Here is a 25,395-nt window from a genome sequence, read left to right as displayed (position 1 = left end):
CAAGCATGCGTTGACTCGAAAGCCACCCCTTCTGCTTTCCCGCATTGTTTTTGAGCCCGTGAAGTCCGTCTCTCAGCGTAATTTCTTCGCGGTAAACTGTGAACCTTTGGCAGGTTCATTATGGCGCATGGAACTTCCGGCGCGACCCAGTTCGGTAGCCGCCTGCGAGCTGTCGCAGACCACTAGCACATAAGTCAATTCTACAATTTCAAGTTGCGTTTCATTCGTCTCCCCGGTCTCGACAATGCGCCGTAAGCTGCTGCCTTTTCTCAGGCGCGAGGAAAGGCGTAGCCAAACCCTCGAGGCCGCCGCAGCGAGAGCTGTGTGCCCTCGTTGTCGCACTGCAGCTTGCTCTTCGCGCGGCCCCCGCAGACCGCCTCAGGCGCGTTTCTGTCCAAGTCTGTCGCCTCCTCTGGCCTCGCCTGCCGCGTGTTCCCCGCCATCTCTTCTCCCCTCCCCACTCTGCGCGTCTATTCTCCTGTCCCAGCCTGCCTCGTCTCCTTCGCGGGCGCCGCGGCGGCTGGCGAGTTCGGGCCGGAGAGACAGCCAAGCGCGCGCATGTGCGTCGACGCAGAGCGAACAAAGACTCGCGAGCGGAGCCCTCGCTTCTCCCGCTCCAACAGATCCTCTTTCTCCTCTCTGCGCGCCGCTGGACGCCCGCCCGTCGCCTCGTTCGTCCTCCTGCGCCTCCGCCTCGTCTGCGGCTGCTGCTCTGCCTTCGTCTCGCGCTCCCGCTTCTTCTCCTGCAGAGTCTTCGCTGGGAGGCGCGCCGGTCGTCTTCCCTTTTGCGCTGTGTGCGCTGTCGCCGATTCGGCTGGCGTCGCGCCGCGCGCGGGAGGCTGCGCGCAGAGAATTCGACTCGCTCATGCAGCCCAGGCACCCGCTCGTCAAGGCTGTGCAGCAGTCAGACACTCCGCGTTTGCCTCACTACCTGAAGGAGTTCTCGCTCAAACAGAAGGACGCGCGGGACATGTGGAAGGCGAAGGCTGCAGCGAGCTCTCCCGTCCATCAGGCGCATGCAGCGGCCTCGCAGGCGGGTGAGAGGCGAACGCAGCGGCGCGGCGCGTGCCTGCTTGAGGTCGCGGAACCACAGCGCACTCGTTTTTCAGTCGTGTGCGTGATGCCGCGTGTTTCGCCGAACACATCGGGCAGGCACGCGGCCACGTACGCCTCTCCCTCTGTATCTGTCTCTGTCTCTCTGTCTCTACCCATGTGTATCTGTGCGTCTACGGCTATGCATATCTACAGTTATGTGCGAACATATGCGGCGGCGTGATTCGGTGTAGGAAGCAGCTTTGCTCGCATTGGAGACCCCCCAAAGACATCCGTAGCCGTCTCTGTGCGGCTGACTGTGCCGCAACAGACACGCATTCTGTCACGCTTTCGCGCGTTTGTTGTGTGCGCACGCGTCTCCGCCTCTCTCATGGCTCCGCCAGACCATAAGGCGACATTCCTGCGCTAAAGGAAAAACGCGTTCCATTCGTGTATTTGTGTGTTCGCGTGTAGTCGGAGCTGCAAGACTCGTCTTCATTCCACATATATATTAGATTTATATACATATGATGGATACACGTAAGCATACGCGTGAGTGCGTCTATGAGCGTATGGTATATATGCATACATATAGGCGTATTTACGAGTATCTATGGTAGATATATAAAAATACATATAAGCGTATCCCTGAGTAAACATTCTTGTGTTTGCGTACGCGCTGAGGCGATTTTACGGAAAGTGCGGCTGCCGAGGCCTCGGCTGCTTCAATCCGCGCTGCATGTCTCTGCAACCGGTCGAGTGCGCTCCATGCAGGCAAGCGCGCGCCGCGAACGTCGCCGACAGCTATCCATCCTGCGCACATGGATCCGCCGCTGGTGGCGTCGACAGCTGCAGAACTCGCGCGCACGCGCAGCGGGAATGACGCCATGTGGGCGGCGCTAATTCGCCGAGCCTTGCAGGTGCGTTTCTCAAAAAACATTATGTACAGCTGTAAATCCATACAGTCCGCGCACGCATGCGCCGGGACACCAGATACACATCTTTCTGTGCACATCCATATACATATACAACATATATGTATATGTATGTATATATATATATGCGTGTCTTCCGCGGAGCCGGTGGAAGCTCGTTACTGAGTGATGCAGCAGAGAAGGTTTGACGCCTAGGTGAGAAGCTCACGGCTCCCACAGGCCTGCGGACGAGAGGACTCGATGCCGCCACACGCGTTGTACGCGGATGCCGAACCAAGAGCTTTGCTTGAATTTGTATAGAAACATATATGTAGATATGTATATATGTCCATTGCAGATGCACATATGCAACTGTATGTCGTGATCTGCGTGTGTCCGCGTGCGCGCTGAACTGAAAGGGGCGCGAGCGTAAGCTGAGTCATTCAAGCACCATATGTATGCAAGTCATGTACGCCTAGCAATGTATATATAAGTGCATATGTATATGCATTTATATATACCTTGAACGGAGCGTGAGCATGAGAAATATGTGACCCTTTTTTCAGCTAAGACCGTTGTTTGAGCCGAAGGAGATCGCCATCCTCCTCAACGCCCTCAGCCGGACGCGGCGCTTTCCTCCGGAGCTTTTCCAATCCTTTGCACCGCTCATTGCTCAAAAACTCGTTTACTTCAACTCCGTAGGTCGCCGGCGGCGTTGCGCGGGCACCCCTGGTTTCGCTTTCGTCCCGTGAATGGGCTCCGGCTTCTCAGAGGTCTCTGGAGGGCACCCGTATGCCTTGCGGCTGTGGTATCTCTATTTACATATCTTTTTAGTTCTTCTCTACGTCTATCTGTCAATCTACCCATCCATATGTATCAGCAAATGTGAGCAGATAAAGACATGCGCGCGTCTCTGGAGGCGCATCCGCGGCCGCGACAGCACTTCTTATCAACCGTCGTTACTCTGTTTATGATGCTACCGCATCCAAATATTGCCCCTATTGCACGAGAGTTTTACGCAGATATGCGCGCATGCACATGCATCATTGCGTAGAGCGTCTCAGCGGACTTGAACTTCTGCGTGCGAGGTTTGTGACTCATGCGTGAACGCGAGGCATCTGCATGGGCGCCGGAGAACTCGGTTTGTTTCCGACTTTTGCGGCGATTTTCTTTGCAGAGTCACCTATGCATGGTGCTTTCGGCCTACGCGAAGAGCCGCGTGCAGCCAGGCTCGGAGTTTCTGGCTGCTGTACGCCAGCAGCTCCTCCACCGCCTCGCGCTTCGCGAAATTCAAAGCCCCGTTGAGCTGGCCATGCTTGTAAATGCCCTCGTCAAACTCAAGGTGACTCTCAGATGAATTTCATTCAATTTATTTTCATCGATTCGCCATATTCATCTTTGCATCTCTCTGTAGCTCTATCTATCTCACCTATATCTGTATATATGTCATCCGCCTCTGCCTCGCTGGACATCGATTCGTCTGTATCTGTCTTTGTATCTCTCTCTATCTCTGTTTGCCTCACTAAACTACCTCTGTGTCATTCACCTCTGTTTTGTTGGACATTGGCGCTTCATGTCCGTTTGCCTCTAAACGAAAGACGTAGAGGCGCGTTTGGCAGGTCATCCGAGAAGAGACCGGTATACAGCAAAGTTCGTTTCCCATCTCTCGTCTACGCGTTTCTGTAAATTCCTGTAATTCGCTTCATTCCGCCGCGCTAGCTGTGCAGTCCCTCTTGAATGCTTTCAACAGGCCATCGCTTTCGGGCATAAACGCCTCCTGGATGCTGTCACGTCTCGTCTTTTCAGCTCTGTGAGAACCGCTCGCTAGTGGAGCGCCTCGCGCAGCACCTGCGGCAGCGCCTCGCCGTCGAAGACTTCCACGTGCGCGAATTGGCGGTGCTGGCGTCAGCCTTCGCCGCAGTCGACTATGCCAATCTCGCGCTCTTCTCGCACATCGCAGGTACGGCAACCTCCGGATCTTGCAGCCCTTGCTTGAAAACTCGCCTGTCTACGCGTCTGCGCGGCCCGATTTCGCGTGTCCTCAGCCAGAGCGTTGATGGAAAGGCATATATATGTATAGATAGGTTGATCAAGATATTTCGTTTGGGCTGATTCAGTCCGCTTGAGAGCGTTTCAGTGACGTGGAATAAGGTCTCTGCCCTCGACGAGGGTATATCTGTTCCCTTTTTCGAAATCTGGGTAACGACCAAACACACAGATCGACCTGTCGGGGTCTTTGTGAAGAGAAGTAGACGTATGGTGAGGCGCTTGGCGTTTGTGCATCAGCGGGTTGTTCCGGTTTCCGCTGCGTGTTCCAGTGACATGTGTCGCTGTTTGTGCGAACTGCTGGCCTGGGGCTTTGCCGAGTTGCATCTTGACATTCAGGTCTCTCTCTCGCTCTCTACGGGAAGCTTATGCATCCAGCACCACGGAAGGCGGCGCTGTGGAGTCTGTTTCTGCGACAGCCGTGGCCTCTGGCGTGTGGACCGCGCCCCGAGATCGCCGAAAGAGAATTGCACGGCCGTTCGCTCTGGCGGCTACTCCGCATTCGAGCCCGTATCACCACGTGTCGACGCACAGGCGCGTGTTTTACCTGTTCATCGCCCCGCTGTCGTCGCGGGTTGGGCGTGCGTTGTCCGCAGATGCTGCGGTTGAGACTGTGAACGAGGCTACTCCGGTGGAGCTCGCGCGTCTGATTCACGCCTTCTCTTCGTGCTCCACTTCTTCCGCGGCGGCTGCCTTCGGCGGCGAGGGCGACGCGGAAGCCCAGGAGCAGCTCGCGCAGCGGGAGCAGAGCCGCAAGAAGCTGGAGGCGCTGCTGGAGGTCTGCGTGGCCTGCGCCCGCGAGAAGATCGCCTTCATGAGCCCCGACGAGCTGGTGCTCTCCGCTAACGCCGTCGGACAAGCCTACTCGGTCATCTCCTCGCCCGCCCTGCGCCTCGACGTGGCTGCCCTCCTTGCTAATGTCAGGTAGGCAAGAGCTGCTCGCACGGCGCAGGCGCGCCGACAGAGTCTCAGCGAGGGGAGTGCGTCGCGCTGCCGCGGTCGGCGCCTTCTGGTGAGGATTCGAATCCGCGCGAACGCGTAGGACTGGGCGCCTGACAGGCACGGCGGCTGTGCGCCTCCAAGTGCAGATGTTCACTCCAGTCGAGAAAAAAACGCCTATTCAAACCCTTTCTTTTCTCTACAGCAAACAAAGAGATCACCTAAACCCCTTCTTTTCTTTCGAACAGACAAGCGATTACTTGAAGCCTCTCCCTGCTCTCCTGTGGGGTCTGCGCTGTAGGTCGCTCGCTGTGGCGAGCCTGTCGCTGTTCACTCTCTCTCAGATTTCTTCGCTGCTTTTCTCCTTCTCTCGCTGGCGCCAGCCCTTCCCACCGGCGGACTTACTCCGCGTCATCGATCGCCTTGAGGCATTGTCCGCACTGGGCACTTCGGCAGCGATCCCCGCTTACTCCGGCTTCGCGGTGCCTGGAGAGCGCGAGGAGGAGGGCGACGCGGCGAGCGCACTCGCCCCGACGCAGATCTCGATTCTCTACTTCCTGAGCGTCCTCTTGAGCTCGGCGCCGCTCGCCGGCGCTTCGTCCGCCACAGCAGCGTCTGCCCTCAAGCGCGAGGAGGCGCTGCGCGGCGCCCGCTGGCTGATGAACAAATGGAGGCCCGACTTCTTCGCTGCGCTTGCGTCGCCCGCCTTCACGGCCGCGCCCGCGGCATGCGCGGAGGAAGACGCGCGCGGTGCCCAGTCTGCATCGACCACGCCCAGCTCCTGCAAAGAACTCGACAAAACCAAGCGGCGCGCGCCTCCTGCTGTTCAGCATCTTCTCCGCTTGTTGGAAGCGTTTGTCGCCCTGCGGTGAGCAGAAACGGGAGACAAGGAAATTCCATTTGGCACGGCATTCGCCGCGAGGCTGCTCCGGCGTTTGAGCCGGCGGAGGCGCGCCTCTGCAGCGCATCGCAAGAGGCTGTGGAATGCCTTTTTGTGCGGAGTGCTCATTTGCAGCGCAGCCGTATGCGGCTCGCCTTCTGTTCATAGGAGCCTCCACAGGCTTGCGTGAATGATATATTAATTTGCAACATTCGCGTGAACGCAGCATCGCGTTTCCCTGCGGGGGTGTTTCGGGGCGCGCTTTCTGCGACGTGTATTCGCGTGTATGTCTCTGTATTCGACGGGAGTGCATGCACGCGCCTGACAACGCGCCTGCTCATTTTTTCTGGCATGTTTGTATTCGCGCGTGAGGTGTTTCTTTCGCCCCTTCCCTTAGGGATCCCGAGGACCAAGAGGAGGAGCAACGGTTTCTCCGGGGGCTGCAGGGGATTCTACCCCGTATTCACTTTGCGATCGACAGCGCCACCGCGTCGCAGTTTGTTCTGCTGCTTGAGGTGCTGAGGCTGCCAGAGGAAGATGACCTCGTGCTAGTCATGAAGGAGAAGAAGAAGGCCCTCTGAGCAGAAATCGCGAGAAGCAGACGGGCGAGGAAAGGGAAAGACCGAGACGCACTCAATGCCGTCGTTCAGGCATGCGGCCTCAAGCAGTGCGCCTTTCTGTGCCGAGAGTGCGTTGCACACGGATACGATTAAAGATATTTTACATATATATATATATATATATATTTATATTCATGTGCCTGTGGCGCGCGCCCAGTCGGGCTTTACATTGCATGCACAAGCTTCTGTATACATATATATATATACATATATGTATATATATATATATATATATGCGTCATGTGCGTGTATAGAAGCATGCATCGGGATAGTTGGCATATAGTTGGCGGTGTCATCTCCAGCTGAACTTCGTAACTTGGTGAAGCACCAGGATCGCCTGTCGATGCAGAAAACTCGCCGATCTCATTGATTGCAGCAGCCCCGCTTTCCCGAGCGCGCCGGCGCTGCTCCTCTGCGCGCTACGCCGCATCTAATCTAACACCCCAAACACAGAGCTATAATGGGATGAAGAATTCGTACTTAAGTATGCTCTTAGCTATGAAGTGGGCACCCCTGAATTCGCGAGTGACAAAGACGCGAATTCCGGAACTCTTCTTCACTGAAAATTCTTTTGGCGGCACACAGAACCGCCGCAGAGGTGTGCGGTCAGAGGCCCACTGGCGATGGTGCACCCCTGGCGTCTGTCTGACTTCTTCCGTGTGCGTTCTCTCTGTTTTCCAGGTGTCGCAATCTCACAGAGACACACGACTCGCAGCACTTTCTATATTTTCACGTTTACTTATTTCTTGAGACAAAACGAGAATTCCTGTGCCCTTGCGCGCTCTCTGTATCTCCAGCTCTCTGGCGAGCAAGCGCAGTTCACTGTACTTCTCTCCTTTGTGCGAGGCTAGCATTCTAACGCTTTGGCGACAGACGCCCTCTGCTGGTTCCCTTCTGCGCATCTCCCCTCCCGAATCGCCGCCTCCGCCGGCGCCCTGCGGTCGCTCGGGCGAGGGAAAGGCTGTCGCTGGCGGCGCGAGCGCCACTGCGCAGCACGCTGAGAGAGCTCAGGGCGACGCACAAGCGACGTCTGGAGTGCCTGGCCTCCACATGGTTTTCTGTGAAAGCTACTGCGAGCTGGACTCCCGATTTGCACCTCTGCTTTTTCCTGCGCTGTCGTGCCTGTGTGCAATACGTCAAAACTCCCGCCACACGAATGGGTCTGCTTCTACGAGGCCGGGATCCGCCTGTCAGAGGAGGGCACACCGCGCTCACTCGCGAAACGCGTTCCCCTTTTTCGCTCCTGCGGTTCAATTTTGCGCGTTAGCACTGCTTTTTGTTACATGATTGCTCAGTTGAGAGCAAAGAACTGCCGGAAGTGTCTCGTTTTCGCGCTGCATGGCTCCAAGGGACGACCCCTGCAACATTTGGTTTGATGCAGAGATAAGAACTACGGCAGACAGACACCGAGGCCATCCGTGAGGCCCTGCTGCTTTGTCGCAAATCCCGTTGAACTGAAGCAAAACAAACGCTCTTCCCTTGCTGCCCGATTCGCGTCCTGAAGACCACCGGCCTCCGGCGCCGCAGCACACGCTAGCTGCGGAGACCGACACGCGCGAGGAGATTCTCGTGTCCCTCATCCAGCTCTGCAGATCTTGGAAACGGCACGCAGACCCTAGTGACACGCGCGACATGTACATGTGCCTACAAGCCTGAAGGGCTATCCCTGTGCGATTCAGGCCCTCGTCAGGGCCCTCGTCAGCCACGGACGTCTCCTTGACTCAGAGGCCGGGAGACGACCCTGCAAGCGCCACCTGCTGTGTACAGGGCAGCGGTGGCTTCAAACTTTCGAGTTGTTGCGCGTCTACTTGCGGCGCGGACTGCGCCTCCACTGCGCAGACTCGAGGCTCTCCTCTCTCTGCTCGACAGAGCAGCCGACGATCTGCGGCCGAGTCTCCTCCACAGCGGGGCCGCCGCGGCTCGTCCACTGCGGGAAACCGGCGAGCGTCACCGGGGCGCGCCCGGCGCCAAATGCAGAGTGCACAACGGCCGGCGCGCCGCCGCCCTCGGAGGGACTTTGCCCGCCTCGCGTGGCAGCGCACGGAAGGGACGCGGATGCCCCGCGCTCGCGCGCAGCCCCAGACCCAGACCCGTTGCCGCATTCACTCCCTGCCGCCAAAGGAATCTCCAGTTCTCGCTCGTCGCTGGGCGCCCGCACAGAGCGCCCGCGGGCTGACCCGCACGCCGACGTGGTCCCACCGGCCGATGAGGAGGACGCGGAGTGGAACGACGACGGGAAAGAAGAAGAAGCAGGCGACGCCGATGACGCCGCCACCGCCGACGTCGCCGCCGAAGACTCCGCGGGGAGCAACACGTGCGCGGAAAGAAGGGACAAGGAGCCCGACGACGGGCTGGGCGTCGACCGGCCGGGCGTGACGAGGGTCGCGGGCGAGTAGAGATCTATGTCACTATTGGTCGCAGACGACGCAGCGAACGAGGCTCGCGTGGGCGGCGTGTCTGTCGACCTCGAGTCCGGTGTCGCGTGCGAGGGCGCCGGCAGCCCCGCCGTGAGTTTGTACATGATGTCGGTGGCCTCCGCCACGGCGAGGCTCGCGGCCGTCGTCGCGTCAGGTCCCACGCACACGCGACCGACCTCCTCATCTGCTGCAGACAGTAAATCGAGCACCGAGACGTCGTCGCCCAAGACGAGCACCTGCGAAGCCCCTTCCGCGCCGGTCGACCGCGTCGAGAAGGGCGACGACTCGCGCGGCACAGGCGACTCTCCGCGAGGCGGCGCGCAGCTGTGCTCCACGGCGGCGGCGTGGCAGAGAGATGTGCCACGCCCTGCCGCGTCACGCGACGCGGCCGCGCCACCCCGTCTGCCTCCCCGCTCGGCGTCCTTTTCGGCCTCAGAGGAGGCCGCCAGAAAGGAGGACGCCGACGTGTGCACAGAGTCACTCGCCTCCTCAGACGAGCAGGCAGAGTCGCCGCCGCCTTGGCAGCCTCGCGCGCCTCTGCTGCGGCGGCGGCCGGGGGGAGCGATGTCCACGCGCTGCTCTTCTGGCGCCTCCGCGCTCCAGTCGCTGTCTCGCCGCGGCAGAGGCAAGAAGGCGCTCACGCCGATGGCGTCTGGCATGCTGCGGTCTTCCCGGTCAGGCCCCAGCGCAGGGAGCGTCGCGAAGGGCACTCCAGCGGCCGCGCCCCGCTGGCGCTCTGCTTCTCGCCCGCGCCCACCGGCCCCTGCGCTCGCCTCCGGCAGACGCCCCTCAGTGGCGAAGAAAGCCGCGGGCTGCCCCGCGACCTCCTCTTCGTCCTCGTCGGCGTAGTCTTCTGTCGGGATCGCGTAGTGTCCCAGGCGATGTTGGCTGCGCGCGCCCTTGGCGCGGTTGCCGCGTCCCGCCGGCACCGCGATGAGCTCGGTCTCGCTGCAGGGCGTCGGATGACTCTCGGCGCGTCCTTTCTTTCTTCTGCGAGTTTCTGGCCGCTCGTCGCTGCCTGGGAGGCCCGCGGCCTCCTCGGGCGCGGCGCCCCGCTTGTTGGGGTCGCGGTCGGCGCGGCGCCCGCAGAAGCCGCCGGCGTCGCAGTCGTCGAGCGGCTCGTCCATGGGCGTCCCTGGCAGGAGGAAAAGGGCGAGGGGGACGGAGAGCATGGGAAGGAGGCAGTGCGCGAGGATGATCAGGATCGGCAGGTTTTCAAAGTTGCAGGCGTCGCCCTCGCGCGCAGTTGTCGTGATGTTGGCGGCTTTGATGGCGCGGATGCCGAGCAAGATGGAGACGCTGTGCCCAAAGTTGCTGATGCCCGCGAGGATCGCGTAGACGGTGCTTTCCATGTGGCGCGGACAGAGCCGCGAGGTCAGAATGACGCCAGCCATGTGGGAGAGGGCGCCAATCACGCTGAGGATGATGGCGTCGCCCAGGAGATACATGAGTTTGTCGGGGATCCCCAGGCGCAGGTTGAGGCGCGTGGCGAGCACGTAGTCGAAGAGCGACGCGAGGATGCGGACGGCACTGGTGAGCCAAAAGATGCTGCGGTAGCTCCAGGAGGACAGCGCGACTTGGAAGAAGACTAGCCCCACCCAGGTCGCGAGAGTGCCCGCCATCGCCGTGTACGTGGAGTAGTACGTGTAGTCGAAGTGCGGCCCGTCGGGCACGCACGCCGGCGCCGCGGTGTAGAAGAAGTCGAGCGCGCCGGAGATGGAGATGTGCAGAATCCGATCGGCGAAAAAGAAGATGTTGCACTTGGCCAGCTGCGGCGGCAGACAGACGACGCACAGCACAATCAGCGCGAGCGAGGCGCAGCCGCAGTAGGGCAGGATGTAGGTCATGTTCTTGTCGCCGAGCAGCGAGATCGCCGCGACCCCCGACGCGCACGCCGCGACGGCGACCGCCACGAAGAAGACTTTCTTCTGCTCTCGAACCTTGTCGGTCAACAGCGCGCAGCCGGGACTCACGCGCTCTTCGTGCAGGTAGTTCAGTCCGACTGGGAGGAGCGACTGGAGCGCCACGGGCAGCGCCAGGAGGAAGAGCGGATGCGCGCCGAAGCGGTCGCTGACCGGCCCTACGACCAGACGCCCCAGAAACGCCCCCACGGTCGTGCAGGCGTTCACAAACGTGACGAGGTTTCCGCCGACGTGCGGGCGCGCCGCCATGACCTGACTGTACATGCCCTCGCACATCAAGTCGACCGTCGCGATCTGGAGGTGGACGCCGAAGAACAGAACGCCGACGACCCACGCCGCGTGGTGCGCCGTCCAGTCAGACAAAAACAGCAGACAGACCAAACTCGAGACGCCCGCCAGACTCGCCAGCAGCATGTACGCGCGCTTGTGGTAGCCCGCGATCGGCAGCGCGTCCGACAGCGAGCCGATCAAACCCTTCATGCCCCACGGCACATAGGCGAGCGTGAGGGTGCGCTGGTACACGAGGCCGTCGTAGCCCAGCGCCTTCATGTACGGGAGGAGCGAGTCGGTCGCCATGATGTACAGAAACCCCTTCAGCCCCACGTAGGTGCTCAGCATCAGCAGCGTGAAATGCAGACCCGTTTCCTGCTTCACGCCCTTCACAAAGTCCCACAGGCGCGCCGGCGACAGCCGCGACAGCCGCCGGCACCAGCCAGGCACACGCGCAGACTCGTCGTGCGCAGGCGAAGCCGCCGCGAGCAGGGGAGGAGGCGCCGGCGGCGCCGACGCAGGCGCGCAGGCCCCCGAGGCAAAACTCTTCTGCCCGCGTTCGCTCCGTGGACTTGGCGCCGCCGCCGCCGTGGAGCAGGAGGAGGGCGAGGGCGACAGCGGACCCTCGAGCCCCGGCGCAGACAGGTAAGACGAACGCGGAAACGGCAGCGACGAGGGCCGACGCTCCTCCGACGCGCGGTGACTGCGCCACGTCGCCATTTTGTCTCGATCAAGGCACGTGGCGCGCGCGCCTCACACACGCCTTACAGAGGCCGCCAGCAGCGACGCGAGACGGATCCCCAGCAGCGAGGCCACAGGGGAAGACGCGGAGGAGGCGCGGACCCGCTTGCGTCGCGCCCCAAGAAGGCTCGCCTCGTCTCTCCGGTCTCTGCGCTGCGGCAGGCACGCAGCCGCCCCTGTCTGCCGAGCGACCCAACGCTTGTCTCTTCGCGGACAGGGAAACGAACGCAGACTCTACACAGGAGAAACCGTGGCCGAGGCCGCAGGCCTCGGAGATCCGCCGCTTCGCGCAAACGGCAGCGCGACCTCACGTCCGTGAGAAGAGAGGACAGCGGCTGGAGTTCAAATCAGAGATGCCCGAGCCGCGAAATCTGCATTGCACTCTGAGGACGCGCGTCGACACTCCCGCATGCACAGCGCGAAATAGCATGAAATTACACAGAAAGGCAGGGCGGGGAACGACGGATGAAGCCAACGGGGCTGCCGAGGGGGAGGAGGCGGACTCAGGTGGCGTACGTCTTCGCGCGTAGCCGCAACCGATTCCGAAGCAGAAATGAACGGTTAGGGCTCAGGAGGCACAAGTTGTGGCGCTGCTTTGAGCAAAACATCTGAACAAAGCAGCGAGTTCCTTTCGACAGGAAAAACTGTCGTGATCATTCGCGGCGAGCGTTCAGGAGGAGACTCGCGACGCAGGGAGCGGCTGTATTCCGCCGCTTCGCGCGGTGTCCGCCGTTGAAACGACTGGACTGCAAATTTTGCTTGACGACGGAGGACAGAGCTGTGCGGCTTTTCGACAGTCAGGCAGCAGCCCACAGGAGGCATGACCTACGCCAACGCTGGAAAACCTCACTCCTGATCCACGGCCGCGGCTAAACCGTGGATCTACGCTGCGAGCAACAGAGGAAGACGAACCGTCCTACAGACGGACGTTTGCGAGGGGGAGAGCTTTCTTTCATCTGCCTCTGCGGTCAAGAGAAGACACGGGGCGCGCGGGCACTCTTCGCCGCCTGCCCTCGCTCCCTACCAAGGCGTGGCGGAGATCCTTCTCAGTGTAGAAAGGGGAATCGCCACTCAAAACGCGAGCCACCTCCTTTCCTCGACGTCAAATAAATACCCCGACGACGGGGAACAGCACGCAAACCCGAAGCCGGCGGAGGTAGCCGCGGCGTGCATAGTCGTCGCGGGAGTAACGAGTGCACGCGCGTGAGACATCGGAGCAAGAGAGTCTGTCTTCCCGCTGAGACCGGCATGCTAGCTGGACATCTCGCCGTAAGCATGCAAACTCTCACTTGCAACAAAGCCTAAAACACCGCCTACTGGCATTTCTGACGCAACCATTGTCCATCCGCTCGACGCGCGACTCCGGTTTCCAGCCCACCCACTAGCCGCGCCGCAGAAGACGCCGGGTGTCAAGAAACAGTTTAGTTGAAAACGCCTGGCCGCGTCTCTACACAGGACGCGGGAACGGAGACACAAACACGAGAAAGGGAAAGAGAGGAAGTCGCAACCTCGGGGAACAGGCAATTGCGGCGGCACACCCGAACAGGGAAGCAGGGCTATCCGACAAGGCAAAAATGCAACGTACTCAGGATGGAAAAATAGACGAGAAAAATGCTTTCCACGACGAAACATGACTCAGCGGAAAAGGCGTCGCCAGCGACACAGCGCATGCAACGCCGTCTTCTCAAAAAATGGAGTGTGCGCGCCAGTCATTTTTGCATGGGCCAGCTCCGCCGGAAAGGGCCCAACAGCCAAAGGGAACAAACCATGTCCATTGAAAACCCCTAGTAGTCTTTGTGAAAGCCTCCCTAGACAGAGGCCCTCAAAATCGTGTTTTGGAAGAAAGCGCTAAAAAGAGAGGCCGCCTTGAGCACGGCAAACTGCCTCTGCCGCCGAGGCCGTATGCGGAGACGCGACGCTTCACGGCATCCGAATGCCGCCAGAAACAGTCATATCCCACGAAAACTAATTTGGCACATTATGGCAGATCATATATACAAGGCGCCCCTCCAGTGTGCCAGGGAGTGACTCTTTTTCAGACGCTGTGACGGAGGCTGCTCGCATGCCTTGGTTGCGTTCCAGCTCGACTCCGATAGCCGTTATCCAACATGCATGTGCCGTTACCTGTTCGTCAGCGCCCGGTCATCTGGGGTCTCTCTCTGTTTCTACATCTGGGAAACTCAGGGAATAAGAGTTACGCAAGCAGGGAGAATGTCTAGAGACAGGCGATTCTGTTAGGCTGGTACTGATCACCGCAGCGGCGTCGCTAATTTCGCCGCCCTGTTTCGGCTCACTGGTGGAGTACGCAACTGCTGCCAACAAAAATGCGGAAGGGCAAAAACATGCTTGCAGACGGGAGCGTTGCATATGGCTACTAGACACTTCTACCAGCCTGCTAACGCGAAGTTGCGATTGACGCTGACTGAAGGCTTTGTTCCAAGCCTTACTCCATTGTGAGGAGGGACGCAACAAATGACTGCTGGAGAAAATACCTTATCGGCTACCACGAGCTCTCCTGTGTGACGCAGACGAATCTTAGTCGCCGGGAACTCTGGAACGACGAAACGAAGGGCTGCAGGCTTCACTCCGCACTTCACTGAGTAGAGATATGGTGCATTCTGGATCGAGGGGATTGACATCAGTGCGCCACAAAGTTTGCCGCCGTAGGAGCGCGAGGTGCTTCATCTGCTCATCGCCTCATACGCCCCCTTCTACGCTGTGGCGTGAATAGTAGACTGGGGTAACTCTACGGCCGCACGGTTAAATGCCTGAGGCAAACGGGGACGCGCCGACTGGGGCTTTAACCGCGGTTCCCCGCGGTTAAAGCCGCTTTGAAAGAAGCAAGCAGCAACGAAGGGGCATGAGCCCCCGTCCCTCTGCACTGGACAATTGGACGGTAGGACTTCTCATGCGCTGTGAGCAAACGAGGGTGAAGATAGTGGCGCCGGCTTCTTCAGCTTGCCAGCCTCGCTTTTCAGCCACAGATCCATGATTTATATCGTATCTTGCGCATGAACAACGACGCCTACGTGCCGTCTACGACAACTGTCTGCCTACTCAACCTGCATGCCATTTAGCTGCGCGCAGTCTCGGTGAACAGAGAGCTCTACACTAGTCCACGGGTAAAGCCCCGTGGGGGCAGGCACGTCATGTCCTTGGAAAAACGCGCCGACGCAAGCGCATAGAATGCGGGCCGCAGACACAAAATGAAGTTTGAGGTTGCCTGCCACAGAGCAGGCTCTCACGCCGATTGGCTTTTTACACTCTGTTGTCTATCGTCATGGCGTAGTTGGTGCCGCCTCGGGGCTGGTGCTCCACAGACGAGTCTCAACAAGTACGGCGCACCACAGACAGAGGTTGCCTCCTTGTGCAGTGAGGCTGACAGACCTCAAGTGAAAAATGCGCTGTGGTAAGGGGGAGTTCACCAGCTATCTCGCAAAAAAATTCGCGTGTCTCAGCTTGCAGGAAAGAAGGGCACTCATATGCCGGCACAGTAGCTGCATTCCCGCCTCGAAGCAAACGATAAACCGTGGGGGCTTGAAGCCAGTGACTGAAGTTCCGTAGCCACTTGCTGGTTTGACGAGCGGATGATAATCGTGTTTTTTATTCGTGTGGCCGCGTTTTCCGTGTTCTTGGCGGCTAAAGGTGTTGTCTTGGGCTTCTGCGTTTGCTTCGAGGTCACCGGCTGCTTGCTACTTCTGTACACGCCACTACGGCCACCCAACCGCCGATTTTCCTACCACAGCAGCCACTGACATAGGCACACATTTCAGACAAGCGTTGCCAAGTGCTCATGCGCTTTTTCCGCCAGCAGCAACTGCCCGTTCAGCCGTTGAAAATATCGGTATCCTCGTCCGAGCAGAGCGCCGCCAAGGAACGTGGCACCTCAACGCCCTTCTCGTTTCCATTCGCTCGCTGATACGCGATGCAAGGTGGCCTACAGAAGTGAAACAGAAGATAGCCCATGCGAGATGCAGCAGCAAGCTTTTGCCGACGATGTGCCCGGCTGACTTTGTCGCGCCTTGGGCATGCACTCGATTTTCGGTGATTCGCAGCATGCAACGACGCACGCATCTACTGATGAAACGAACTGTTTGAGGACACCTGGCTCCGACACATGAAAGACTGGAAGGCGAAGGGACGACGAATGTGATGTTTTCGGTATTTGTGGTGCGTAGCGGCCAAATCTTCTGCAGATCCATGTCAAGGATATGCGACCGCCGATCGATTCTTCGCTCCGCGGAGTCGTGAGATGGCACAATCGCCATGGAGCATTTCTTCAGTACATTGAGCTCCACTTTTTTTCGTCCCTTGTCCCGCGAAACATTTTTTTCCCTTTCTTCCCGTGCAGCTCATCCTGTCTCCCGTTCCCTTTTTCTCCCTAGAAAAGGTCAGTACATGACTACCACTGTGCATGGCATGCAGCATGCAGCCCGAACCAAGCTGAGAATCCGGTGTTAAGTACACGTGCTTCAAACGTCTCCCTTACCTTCTGTTCACCCAATTTCCGCCAGAACCGGTCCATCCGCCGACATATAATATAAATATGGGCATCAAATGTTCCAGTGCCTCAGAGCTGAGATGAGAACTGCTCACCACAAGGCTCGCGACGACCTTTGACTTGATGTAGGGAAATACATCTGCACGCGTAGGTGTGCCTGCGCGTATACACATGTTATATGCGTGCATTCACCATCTTTAATCTGCAGCCTGACGTTCGTGGATGAACGTAACATAGCTGGGAAGTTTTTCTGTCGTGCGTATCCGATTGACCTCATCTACCAACATACGAATGTATGCCCCCAAGCTTATTGCAAGAGGAATCCCCAGAACGCCACCATGAGAAGCGCTCTTTGTGCGCTCCCAGAGTTTTTCTTTGCGTTGCCTGGCGGTAGGGCGGTTCCAGAAAAAGCAACCCGAGTGTCGCTGTCAGGCACAGCCAGGAATGTGAGAAGGCGAAGGGTGACTCCCCGAGGCTCGTCTCTCCAGCCTTCAGCTTCCAACTTCGAGGCGGCGTCTCTGTTTCCCCGTGTATCCGGCGGACCACGCCATTCTTCTCTCTCAACTTTTTCTGCTGATATGCGCCCCCAAAGTCTCGCGGCTCGTCTGCCTCTGGCTGGTCTGCAGTCTGTCTTTTCCCCCCTTTCACGTTCGCCCGCCAGCGTTTCTTCGTCTGCTGCCTCTCCGTGGCGGCCGTCGCTCCCGACTTTCGCCTTTTCTGGCTCCTTGGCGCCGCAATGCGCTCCTGGCCGCCGGCTGACTGGAGAGTGCAGGCGGCGACTTCGATCGAGGCTCTCGTCCACGCAGACCTCGGGGCTCATTTCTGGCGTGCCAAAACCATGTAAATTGACTAGACACGCGTTTCCGCAGGACACCGTGCGAGGGGGAAACCCCGTATCTTCACTTTGCGGCTGGACTTTGCGTTGTGCTTCGCCATCCCCGTCTCAAAGCTCTGCATTGCTGACTTCTTCCGCTACTAGTCGTTCCTCGCGCCTGCCCCTCTCTCCACTTTGCCGTTCTCCGTCGTTTCGCACGCGTCTGCATGCGCCGCCCCCCCGTTTTCAGCCAGATGCCCGGTGTATGTACACCGGCACCCGTCACCAGGAAGTCGGCGCCGCAGGCGAGGCGAGCCTCGCGGAGAACGGCGCGGAGGCAGACAGAGGCACCGGACCAAGAGCGTTTGGAATTCGGCAGGAGGGCAGCAACCGAGCGGGTGTGCAAATCCCGGGAGAGATGGAGGCAGAGGAAGACATCATTCCGTGGCGGAATGCAGACGCGGAGCTTCCTCCAGGCATTGTAGCGGACGCCTTCGAAGTATGACCAGCAGAACCGGGCCTCGAGAGCCCTGCGAGAGTGTTCACCATGAAGGGGCGAAGGAAAGGAGCTCTGGGTAGCTCCCCGAGAGCCTTGCCTGACACCACGGGAGTTGCTCTCACCCGCAGCGGCTGTAGCACGATGGAAATCGAGACAATCGTCCAGGTTGTTCTCGTCCGTCTATGTCTCTGTGGCTTGAACTGCGTCTCCGCGGACACACTCGCTCGTCTCTTCGCCTTTTCCGCTCGCATGCTGCGTCTAGACCCCAGCAGCCAGCATGGCTCGTACGTCCTGCGTGGCGGTGAATTGACTACGACACTAACCACAACTCAAATTCATACGAGTAGATTTCAGTTTCAGTTATCAAACGGCCCAGGCGTCGTCTTTCATGCTTGGCAGCGGCCTCCTGTGCTGCCGTGTGGCCTCAGGTGATCAACCACGCGCCTCGGCGCTGTATGGGCTGCGGCGCGGAGCTTCAGAGCGAAGACCCGAGTCGACAGGGTTTCGTCGCCGCGGAGAAAAAAGAAGAGTGGTACAGCGGCCGGTGGAAGGAGCTTCCCAAGGCGAAGGGAGTCGAAGTGGACTCCGTCCCAGACGGCGTTGAAATCGTCACGGTAAGCCCGACCAGCCGCGAGGCGTGGGCGATGCAGCCGCCTGCCTGAGAAGACGAGACAAGCTGCTCGCGCGCAGCGGCGAACTGGGCAAAAATGGATACAGAGCGAGAGAAGCGGTTGGCGCTCGCCGGACTGCACAGAGAAGGAAGGGCGACCCTCCGCCCGATGGGGAGGATCCTCGCAGAACGGGCGCGGGGGCAAAAAGAGGTGCCAGCGGAAACAAACAGCCAAGTGGGTGACGAGGCCAGCGAGCGCAGAGACAGGCAGAGAAGCAAGAGAAAAACGAGGTGTCCTCTTCCTCACTGGCGTGGATGCTCCCGGTTTTCGCACGGTGACCTCAGGTGAAAAGCCCCAGGTTTCGGAAACGGACGCGGCTGCTCTTGTGCCGAAGATGTTACCGAATTCAGGTGAGAAAAGAAGAGCTAAAGACGATGCAGACCAACTTCTGTCTGCATCTGCTGCGGAAAGACGCTCGAAAGGCTCTCTGCTCGCGCGCCGGGCAGCTCCGATGCGCCTCCTCTGCGGCACTCTCCTTGCGGATTTATGTATACACCAGCCTCCATTTCGCCCTGTATTAATCTACATTCCATCGAGATACCACGCTGTCTATATCTACCTATTTATCGATCTACATTCATCTGTATATACCCATTCATCCATATCTATCTATCTGTATCTCTACCTATTCATTTTCGTTTATCTTCATCTTTATCTACCACTCTTTCTCTTTATCTACACCTATCTGTCGCGCTGTCTTTGGAGGTCGATCGATATGTGAATCTGTCTCTACAGATGCCCGTTTTCTCCTTGCCTTCGTGTACGCGTGCTTTCGCCTTTTTATCTTTTCGTGCATGCACAGATGTACAAGCAACTGGATGGCGAGTGGGAGGCCTTGGCTAACGCGCGCGACCAGCTGCTGCCTGCGCTGGCGCCGGAGACCGTGATCAACTCGGTCGTTAAAAAAATGAAGCGAGACTCAGTAGTTCTCAAGGTCGTAGACGTCTGCGACCTCGAGAGCTCCGTCGTCCCCGAGCTGTTCCAAGCTTGCAGAGCCAAACGCCTGCATGTGAGAGTCGGCCACAGATGCATCCATGTAGCTTTCTCCTTGGGTTGTCACGGTCGTCGCGAGTACTGTTTCTAGCCCCTCCACGTCCGAGACTCGCGCCGCCTTCGGGTGTGAGACGGATAGTGTTGCTGCACGGGTTTGAGCGCGTGGCGAGCGTGCAACACACACGCAAGCCATATATATATATTATAGGCACATGAATAGGTGCACATACATATATATATATATATATGCGTTTGAATATATATCTATATATGTCGTGGCTTTTTGGCTGTCTGCCCGGTCTCCTGTGTGCCAGTGGACTTCTTTCAGGCGGCTCATTAAGCCGCAGGGTTTGTGTTTGTGTCTTGCGTGGTTTTCTGCAGGTCATATGGCTCATCAATCGCATCGACTGCTTGCCTCGGACAGCGAACAAGCGCGAGTAGGCATCACGACTGTGGACCTACCTTCGTGCTTTTTTGGTGATGCTGCTTTCTCAAGCCTAAGGACACTGTCCCTTTGGACTGCCTGCGTGTGCTGCAATTTCGCTCCTTTGTTACGTGATTCTTCTGTACGTCCTCGGCTCGGCTGCGAAGGCTGCGATAGCTGCGGCCAAGGCAGACAGTCCGGCGCGTTTCATTGCGGCCTCACACTGTGCGCTCCGCGCGCGCATCTTAGAAGAAACTCGGAGTAGAGAGTCGAGGGGGAAAGACGTAATATGCTGCCTCACGCGGCACATCAGACACTTCCCGCGCGCGTGCCCGAGTGTTTTTGGTTTTCCAGAATCAAGGAGTGGGTGCGGCGCATGGTTCGCCAGATTCAAAACGTCCATATCGACGACTGCCTGTTGATCTCTTCAGCAACTGGTAAGGCTCCCTTCGCTCCCAAGGCGCGCTGATGCGCCTACAAACTTGTAGACAGACAAGCAAGCAGACAGAGAGAGCTGCGTGCCTATTTGACTTGGCCTGCCGTCCTGCGTCTTGTTCGGTCTGTCGCTGGGCCCGTTGGGCTCTGCGTCTCTATTCCTCCGATGCTAGTTCTCTGTTCTGGGGCGCGCGTTTGAAGCTCTGCAAAGAAGGAGAGGACGCCGAATCCACCACTTACGCACATATTTATTCGTATAAATATGCATATCTCTATAGATATAGATATAGATGTATATTTGAATGCACATGTGAGCATGCGGTTGTGCGTTGGCTAGTGTCTTCTCCTTTCGGTGAGGCAGCTTGCGCGGACTTTCGCGTGCGCGTTTTTCGGGTGTCTGCAGGCGAAGGCTTCGAAGACCTCGAGCGCCGGTTGGAGACGCTGCTGCTGCCTTCGCCGGGCGGCGCCTCCGCTATCGAGGGCCGGCAGATTTATGTCGTGGGGCGCGTGAACGCTGGAAAGTCCACTTTTGTCACGAGGTTCCTCAAGTTCATCAATTACAAGTGAGAGCGAAAGTCAGAGCCGGTGGACCGCTGCGCCGTTTTTCGACTGGATGGCGAAGCGCGAAGCCTCTAAACTGATCAGAGGCACGCCTAGCCCCCGCGGTCTTCGCGGAAAAACCGTCAATCTCGTCGGAGCTCTGTGTACGGGAACTTAAAAGCAGTCTGCACCGCAGCGCGAGCTCCGCGGAGAGAGAAGAGATGGAGCAGCGACCGTCTGTGAGCCTGTCCATGAGAAGAGGATGGCGTCAGCTGGGAGGTCACGTGCGTGCGCAGAACTCGGATTTGTGCGTTTGCTTGTGTTCAGCATCTAGTGACAGTGGTAGCAGCAGGATGGGAATTCAGGATGTTGCGAGCCGGTGCGTTGTTTTTGCAGACACGCCGGCACAATCTTCATGAAGCGCGCGTCGGGAGGCGTGACACGGTCGGCATTGCCAGGCACGACGCTCTCCTTCTTGCCCTTCGGCCTGCCGCGCGGCTACAAACTCGTCGACACTCCGGGGATTCCTTGTTCGCATCAGGTGCGGTCACCTGTCTCTTGATGTGTCGAACGCTTAAAATCGCCTCCTGTGCCGGCTGCAGTCCGCGGAGATGCACTACTCGCATGGCGACAGGCGCTGTGTCCACGCGACCTGCCGACCCACGAGGGGGCTGCGCAGGCCGCCTTCGGTTTCGATCGACTGACGGGAGGCGTGAGGGATTTGCCGGTCTCGGAGGTGCTCCGACATGCCGGCGACTCAAGCGTGCCTGCCGCCAGGTGGCGCGGCTCTTCGCTTTGCTGCCGCCCTTTTGCTCTGCTCACAAACTTTGCCCACCGCAGACGGCGGCTGCCACCGGGCAGTCTGTTTCTTTCGAGACGAGGATCGTGTATGTTGCCCGGCCGCCGACTTGGATCCCAGCGGCGTCGCTTTCACGTCGCTGGATTCTCCGGGGCTCAGTGCGTCGCTCGGCTGCCTGCAGGTTACGTCTTTGCTCCCGTTCGCAGCGGATCTCTACTCCATCGTGCCCTCCAAGCGTCTGCAGCCGATTACGTATCCACTCACCGAGGGCAAGAGTCTGCTCATTGGCGCCATGGCACGCATCGACCTCTCGCAGGGATCGACGGCCCTCGTCACATGCTACTTCTCCCACAAAATCACTCTGCACATCTGCAAGTAGGCCGCAGTCGCCATCTGGAAGTCTCTCGCGACATTCGCTTTACTTCTCTGTCTGCAGGCATCTGGGTCACGGCTCTGGCTGCCCGTGCTGCTGGTGTATCCATCTATCGACCTGACACTATCTATGTCTATACCTATCTATATCTATCCGTCTATCTATATCTATCTATATCTGCAGCTGCATCTATATCTATGTCTATATCCATCTATTTATTTATATCTATCTACCTAACTGTCTGTTCATCTACCTGACCCTCTCTGTCTACCTGTGTGCGTAGGCACACTGCGAACGTTGACGGATCTGTGTGGTGCGTGTGGTGCGTAGCGGCGCGCGTGACCCGCGGCAAAGGCGGGCACCATCTCTTTTGCTGTTTTGCACGTTCGAAGTGGAGCAGCGCATATCCTGATGCCTCCAAGCCGCCAGACAAGCATTTCATGTCTGTCGATCTGCGGCCATCTGCCAATGTGAATATGCGGATGAAAAGCAGATGGACATATACTTCTACGTGTTGTGGGATGCATGCAGATGGCTGTCCGTGCCTGCACCCGTACCGCAACCCCAGGAGGCCTATATATATATATATATATATATTTGTGTATGCATTCATGTACGCACATGAATGTGTGTATATACACACGCCTTTAGCGCACCTGCAGGGGTCTGCGCAGGTGCCTGTGGACCGTTCGTATTCCTTCGGTCCTCTGCGGTGAGTTCCTTCGCATGCGACTCGTGTTTGCTTCAGAACGGTGAAAGCAGCGGATCTCTTGTCGCGGAAAGCCTGCACGTTCCTCTACCCTCCACACCTTCCCGCGGGATTCGACAAGCTGCAGCCGCTGGTTAGACACAGGTACGCCGAGGAGCGAAAGAAAGGCTCCATTTCGAATAGAAGACTCATATTTGGCATGTCAAGGAGGGGTGAATGCCGCGACGCGCTCGCGTTCGCTGAGAGACTCTGAGGACTTTCTTTGTTTTAGATGTGGAATGGTGAGCTGGGTGCGGCCGTGGGATCGCCCCTCAATAAAGCGAGCTCGCGTTCGATTCCGCTTTCGCTTATCCACATTAACGCTTTTAACGGTTTGTCTTCCCACTTACCGCGGGAAGGCGGCCCCCGCGCTGCAATGCGAAAGCGGTTTTTCTCGCTTGCGCTCAAGGCGTGGAGGCAGGCGCCGAGGCCGGCTCCAGCTCTGACGGGTCTCTGCTTTTCCTTCCTCTCTGGTGCCTCAGCGTGAAGGTCTACGCAGGGAACTCGATGGCGTATGACGACATTTCCATCGCTGGGCTCGGCTGGATCTCCATCGCAGGCGCGCCGGGGCCGAAGGAGCTCCACGTCTGGGTGCCGAAGGGCGTGAAGGTCTTCAGGCGGCCGGCGATGCTGCCGCTGCAACTGCGCGTCACTGGCGTCGAGGAATTCCATGGGAAATCGCCCAGGTACGCCGCTCAGCCTCTGGGATGCTGATTCCTCCCCCCTCCCCTCTCCGACGTTCCCTCTCTCGCGCGGTGTGTGCAGATGCCCCCTTTCGGCGTGTGCGCCTCCCTGGGTGTGAGACGGTGTGCACGTCTACGCATCGAGTAGCGGGTCGCTTCAACTCCGGTGTGGGCTGGCGCGCCTAAAAACGTTAAAGATATAAGCCCGTCATTCACCTCGTAGCATTTTTACTCCCCGGAGATAGGATTCTATATATTCCTGGAACTCATTTCAGTTTTAGCTGTGCGCCCAATATGAGTTTACATTCTGCGCGCCTAGGCGAAGCTCTACTGCTTGCTTTCTCGGCTAGATACATAACCGAGGACATACCATATTTCTCTGCACATGTATACGCATATATATATGCATAGATATGCATATATATGTATTGAAGGCTCTTTTTCTAGATTTCCGCTTGTGATTGAAGGCACACGTGGAGTCTCGTATGCAGGCGAAGCTACGAAACTGAGTCTGAGGTCGGTTTTGCCTCTTTGCTGTCATGGCAACCGCAGGGCGCGCGGGCCCCGAATCAACGCGAAGAAGAAAAAGATGGTTGAGGCTCTGCGCGACCAGGAGAAGCGCGAGAAGCTGCATGCGGAACTCGAGGCCCGCGAGCGCGAGGCCGCAGAGGCGCGAGTTCGGCTCGTCTCGCCTTCTGCGCTTTCAGGCGGTCAGGATGATGAAGACGCTCTTCTCTCGACTCGGGGAGCGCCTGCGCCGGCGGAGACTCTAAAGGACGAAGCGCAGAGAACACGCGAAGGCGAAGCAGAGTCTGTAGAGGAAAACCTCAACGGCAGCTTGAGGCGGTCATTTCTTGTCGCCGAAGGCCAGAAAGAAGAAGTTGAGCGTCTGCTCGCGGAGGGAACGGCGGGCTTCGATTTCTCCGCGTCCTTCTGGAGGCGCCAGCGGGAAGAAGCGGCAGCAGACAGCGACGACGGCCTGGCGACGCCGAGTGAAGAGGTTTTCTCGCGAGCAGAGAGCGGCGCCTTGCGACAGCGATCGCCCTTCGCGCTTGCGCAGAGCGTCAGCCAGGCAGATGGGCGTGCCCGCGAAGGAGGCAAAGCTGAGAACGACGCGCCACTCTCCCGGGGCGACGGAGGAGACGCGCTGGCAGAAGTTTTTTACGCAGACAGCTGCTGCGACGCAGACGACGAGGAGGCTGGCGGGGAACTTCGGGTCAGGAATTTCAGAGAAGAAATCGCAGGCTCCGTAGTAGACCTACGGCCCCCAGAGGAAAGTGCGAAGCGCTTCACGGGGGGCCTCCGTTGAGGCGCTTATGACCGGCGCACACACTCGGTTGCTCCCGAATATACGGCGAGACGCCGTTGGCGAACCGCTTTGCATTTCTCTTCTATTTTTGAGAAAAGGTCTGAACTGTGGCTGCCGTTTGGAGCCTGCTGGTAGATTTCTAGCTCCTTGTCTGATCTACTCTCGCCTCTAGTCAGCTTTACGCTCTCCCATAGAACTCAGAAAAAAACTGTTTTTCCTAGTTGCTTCCTCTTGCAATTTCGTTCACGTTTTGCGAGTTCCGGGGCAGGGGGGCGCTGCAATACGAGAAAAACGCTTCTCTTCTTAAAACTAAAAGCGCGAACGAACCGGATGTGGGAGCGAAAGGCAGCGCTCGAAGTGCCACTCCGCCGCGTCTCAACAGCGTTGGACTGCAAAAAAGTGAAACCTTTGATGGGCAGTTCCAGCCTCCTTGCTCCCGGCAAGCTAAAGAAAGCTGAAGGGCGGATGCCGAGTGCTCCGGTTCTCACGAAAGCTGACAAGTAAACTAGAGAAGAGAGGAAGCTGCAACTAAAAGAGAGTGCGGTGTGATCAAGGAGCCGAGGCGACCAAATGCGAGAGAAAGAGCGGAGAAACAGGAAACGAGAGAGAGGACGGCTAGCAAAGACGAGAGAAGCGCAAAGGCGCGCGGGCGCGGATCGAGCCGAGGACTCGCAAAAACAAATTATGTGAAAAACAGGAATTCTGTCCCATTCGACGAAAAAACAATGACTTAACACGTTTCGAGATGCCCCTATTTAATATGGCGCATATGCAGTTGTGTAGGCACGACACATACCTACACATGCGAAGAAAGGACCCCGTCTG

General features: G+C 58.2%; 3 protein-coding genes across 3 annotated transcripts; 2 read left to right on the top strand and 1 right to left on the bottom strand.

Annotated features, from left to right (window-relative positions):
- Window positions 1-244: 244 nt before the first annotated feature.
- BESB_003410 (uncharacterized protein) lies at window positions 245-6,392 on the top strand (the record flags this gene model as incomplete). The annotated part of the gene is made up of 8 exons (XM_029359096.1): window positions 245-1,037; window positions 1,807-1,952; window positions 2,513-2,644; window positions 3,124-3,288; window positions 3,753-3,906; window positions 4,589-4,916; window positions 5,233-5,799; window positions 6,209-6,392. The coding sequence occupies 8 exons, from the start codon at window positions 245-247 to the stop codon at window positions 6,390-6,392; spliced, it is 2,469 nt and encodes an 822-aa protein (XP_029222009.1).
- A 1,843-nt stretch (window positions 6,393-8,235) lies between these two features.
- Window positions 8,236-11,760, bottom strand: BESB_003400 (folate/biopterin transporter subfamily protein; the record flags this gene model as incomplete). Its single annotated transcript, XM_029359095.1, has 1 exon — window positions 8,236-11,760. One exon carries the CDS (start codon window positions 11,758-11,760, stop codon window positions 8,236-8,238), a length of 3,525 nt encoding a protein of 1,174 aa, XP_029222008.1.
- Window positions 11,761-17,361: 5,601 nt separating this feature from the next.
- On the top strand, window positions 17,362-24,570 carry BESB_003390 (DnaJ domain-containing protein; the record flags this gene model as incomplete). The annotated part of the gene is made up of 12 exons (XM_029359094.1): window positions 17,362-17,595; window positions 18,024-18,209; window positions 18,551-18,616; window positions 19,069-19,275; window positions 19,641-19,696; window positions 20,038-20,120; window positions 20,522-20,681; window positions 21,055-21,199; window positions 21,639-21,832; window positions 22,579-22,683; window positions 23,061-23,264; window positions 23,814-24,570. 12 exons carry the CDS (start codon window positions 17,362-17,364, stop codon window positions 24,568-24,570), a joined length of 2,397 nt encoding a protein of 798 aa, XP_029222007.1.
- Window positions 24,571-25,395: the final 825 nt, after the last annotated feature.

Source organism: Besnoitia besnoiti, chromosome I (genome assembly GCF_002563875.1).
Source record: "Besnoitia besnoiti strain Bb-Ger1 chromosome I, whole genome shotgun sequence".
Classification (NCBI taxonomy): domain Eukaryota; phylum Apicomplexa; class Conoidasida; order Eucoccidiorida; family Sarcocystidae; genus Besnoitia; species Besnoitia besnoiti.
This window is presented reverse-complemented; position numbering and strand designations above follow the sequence as displayed.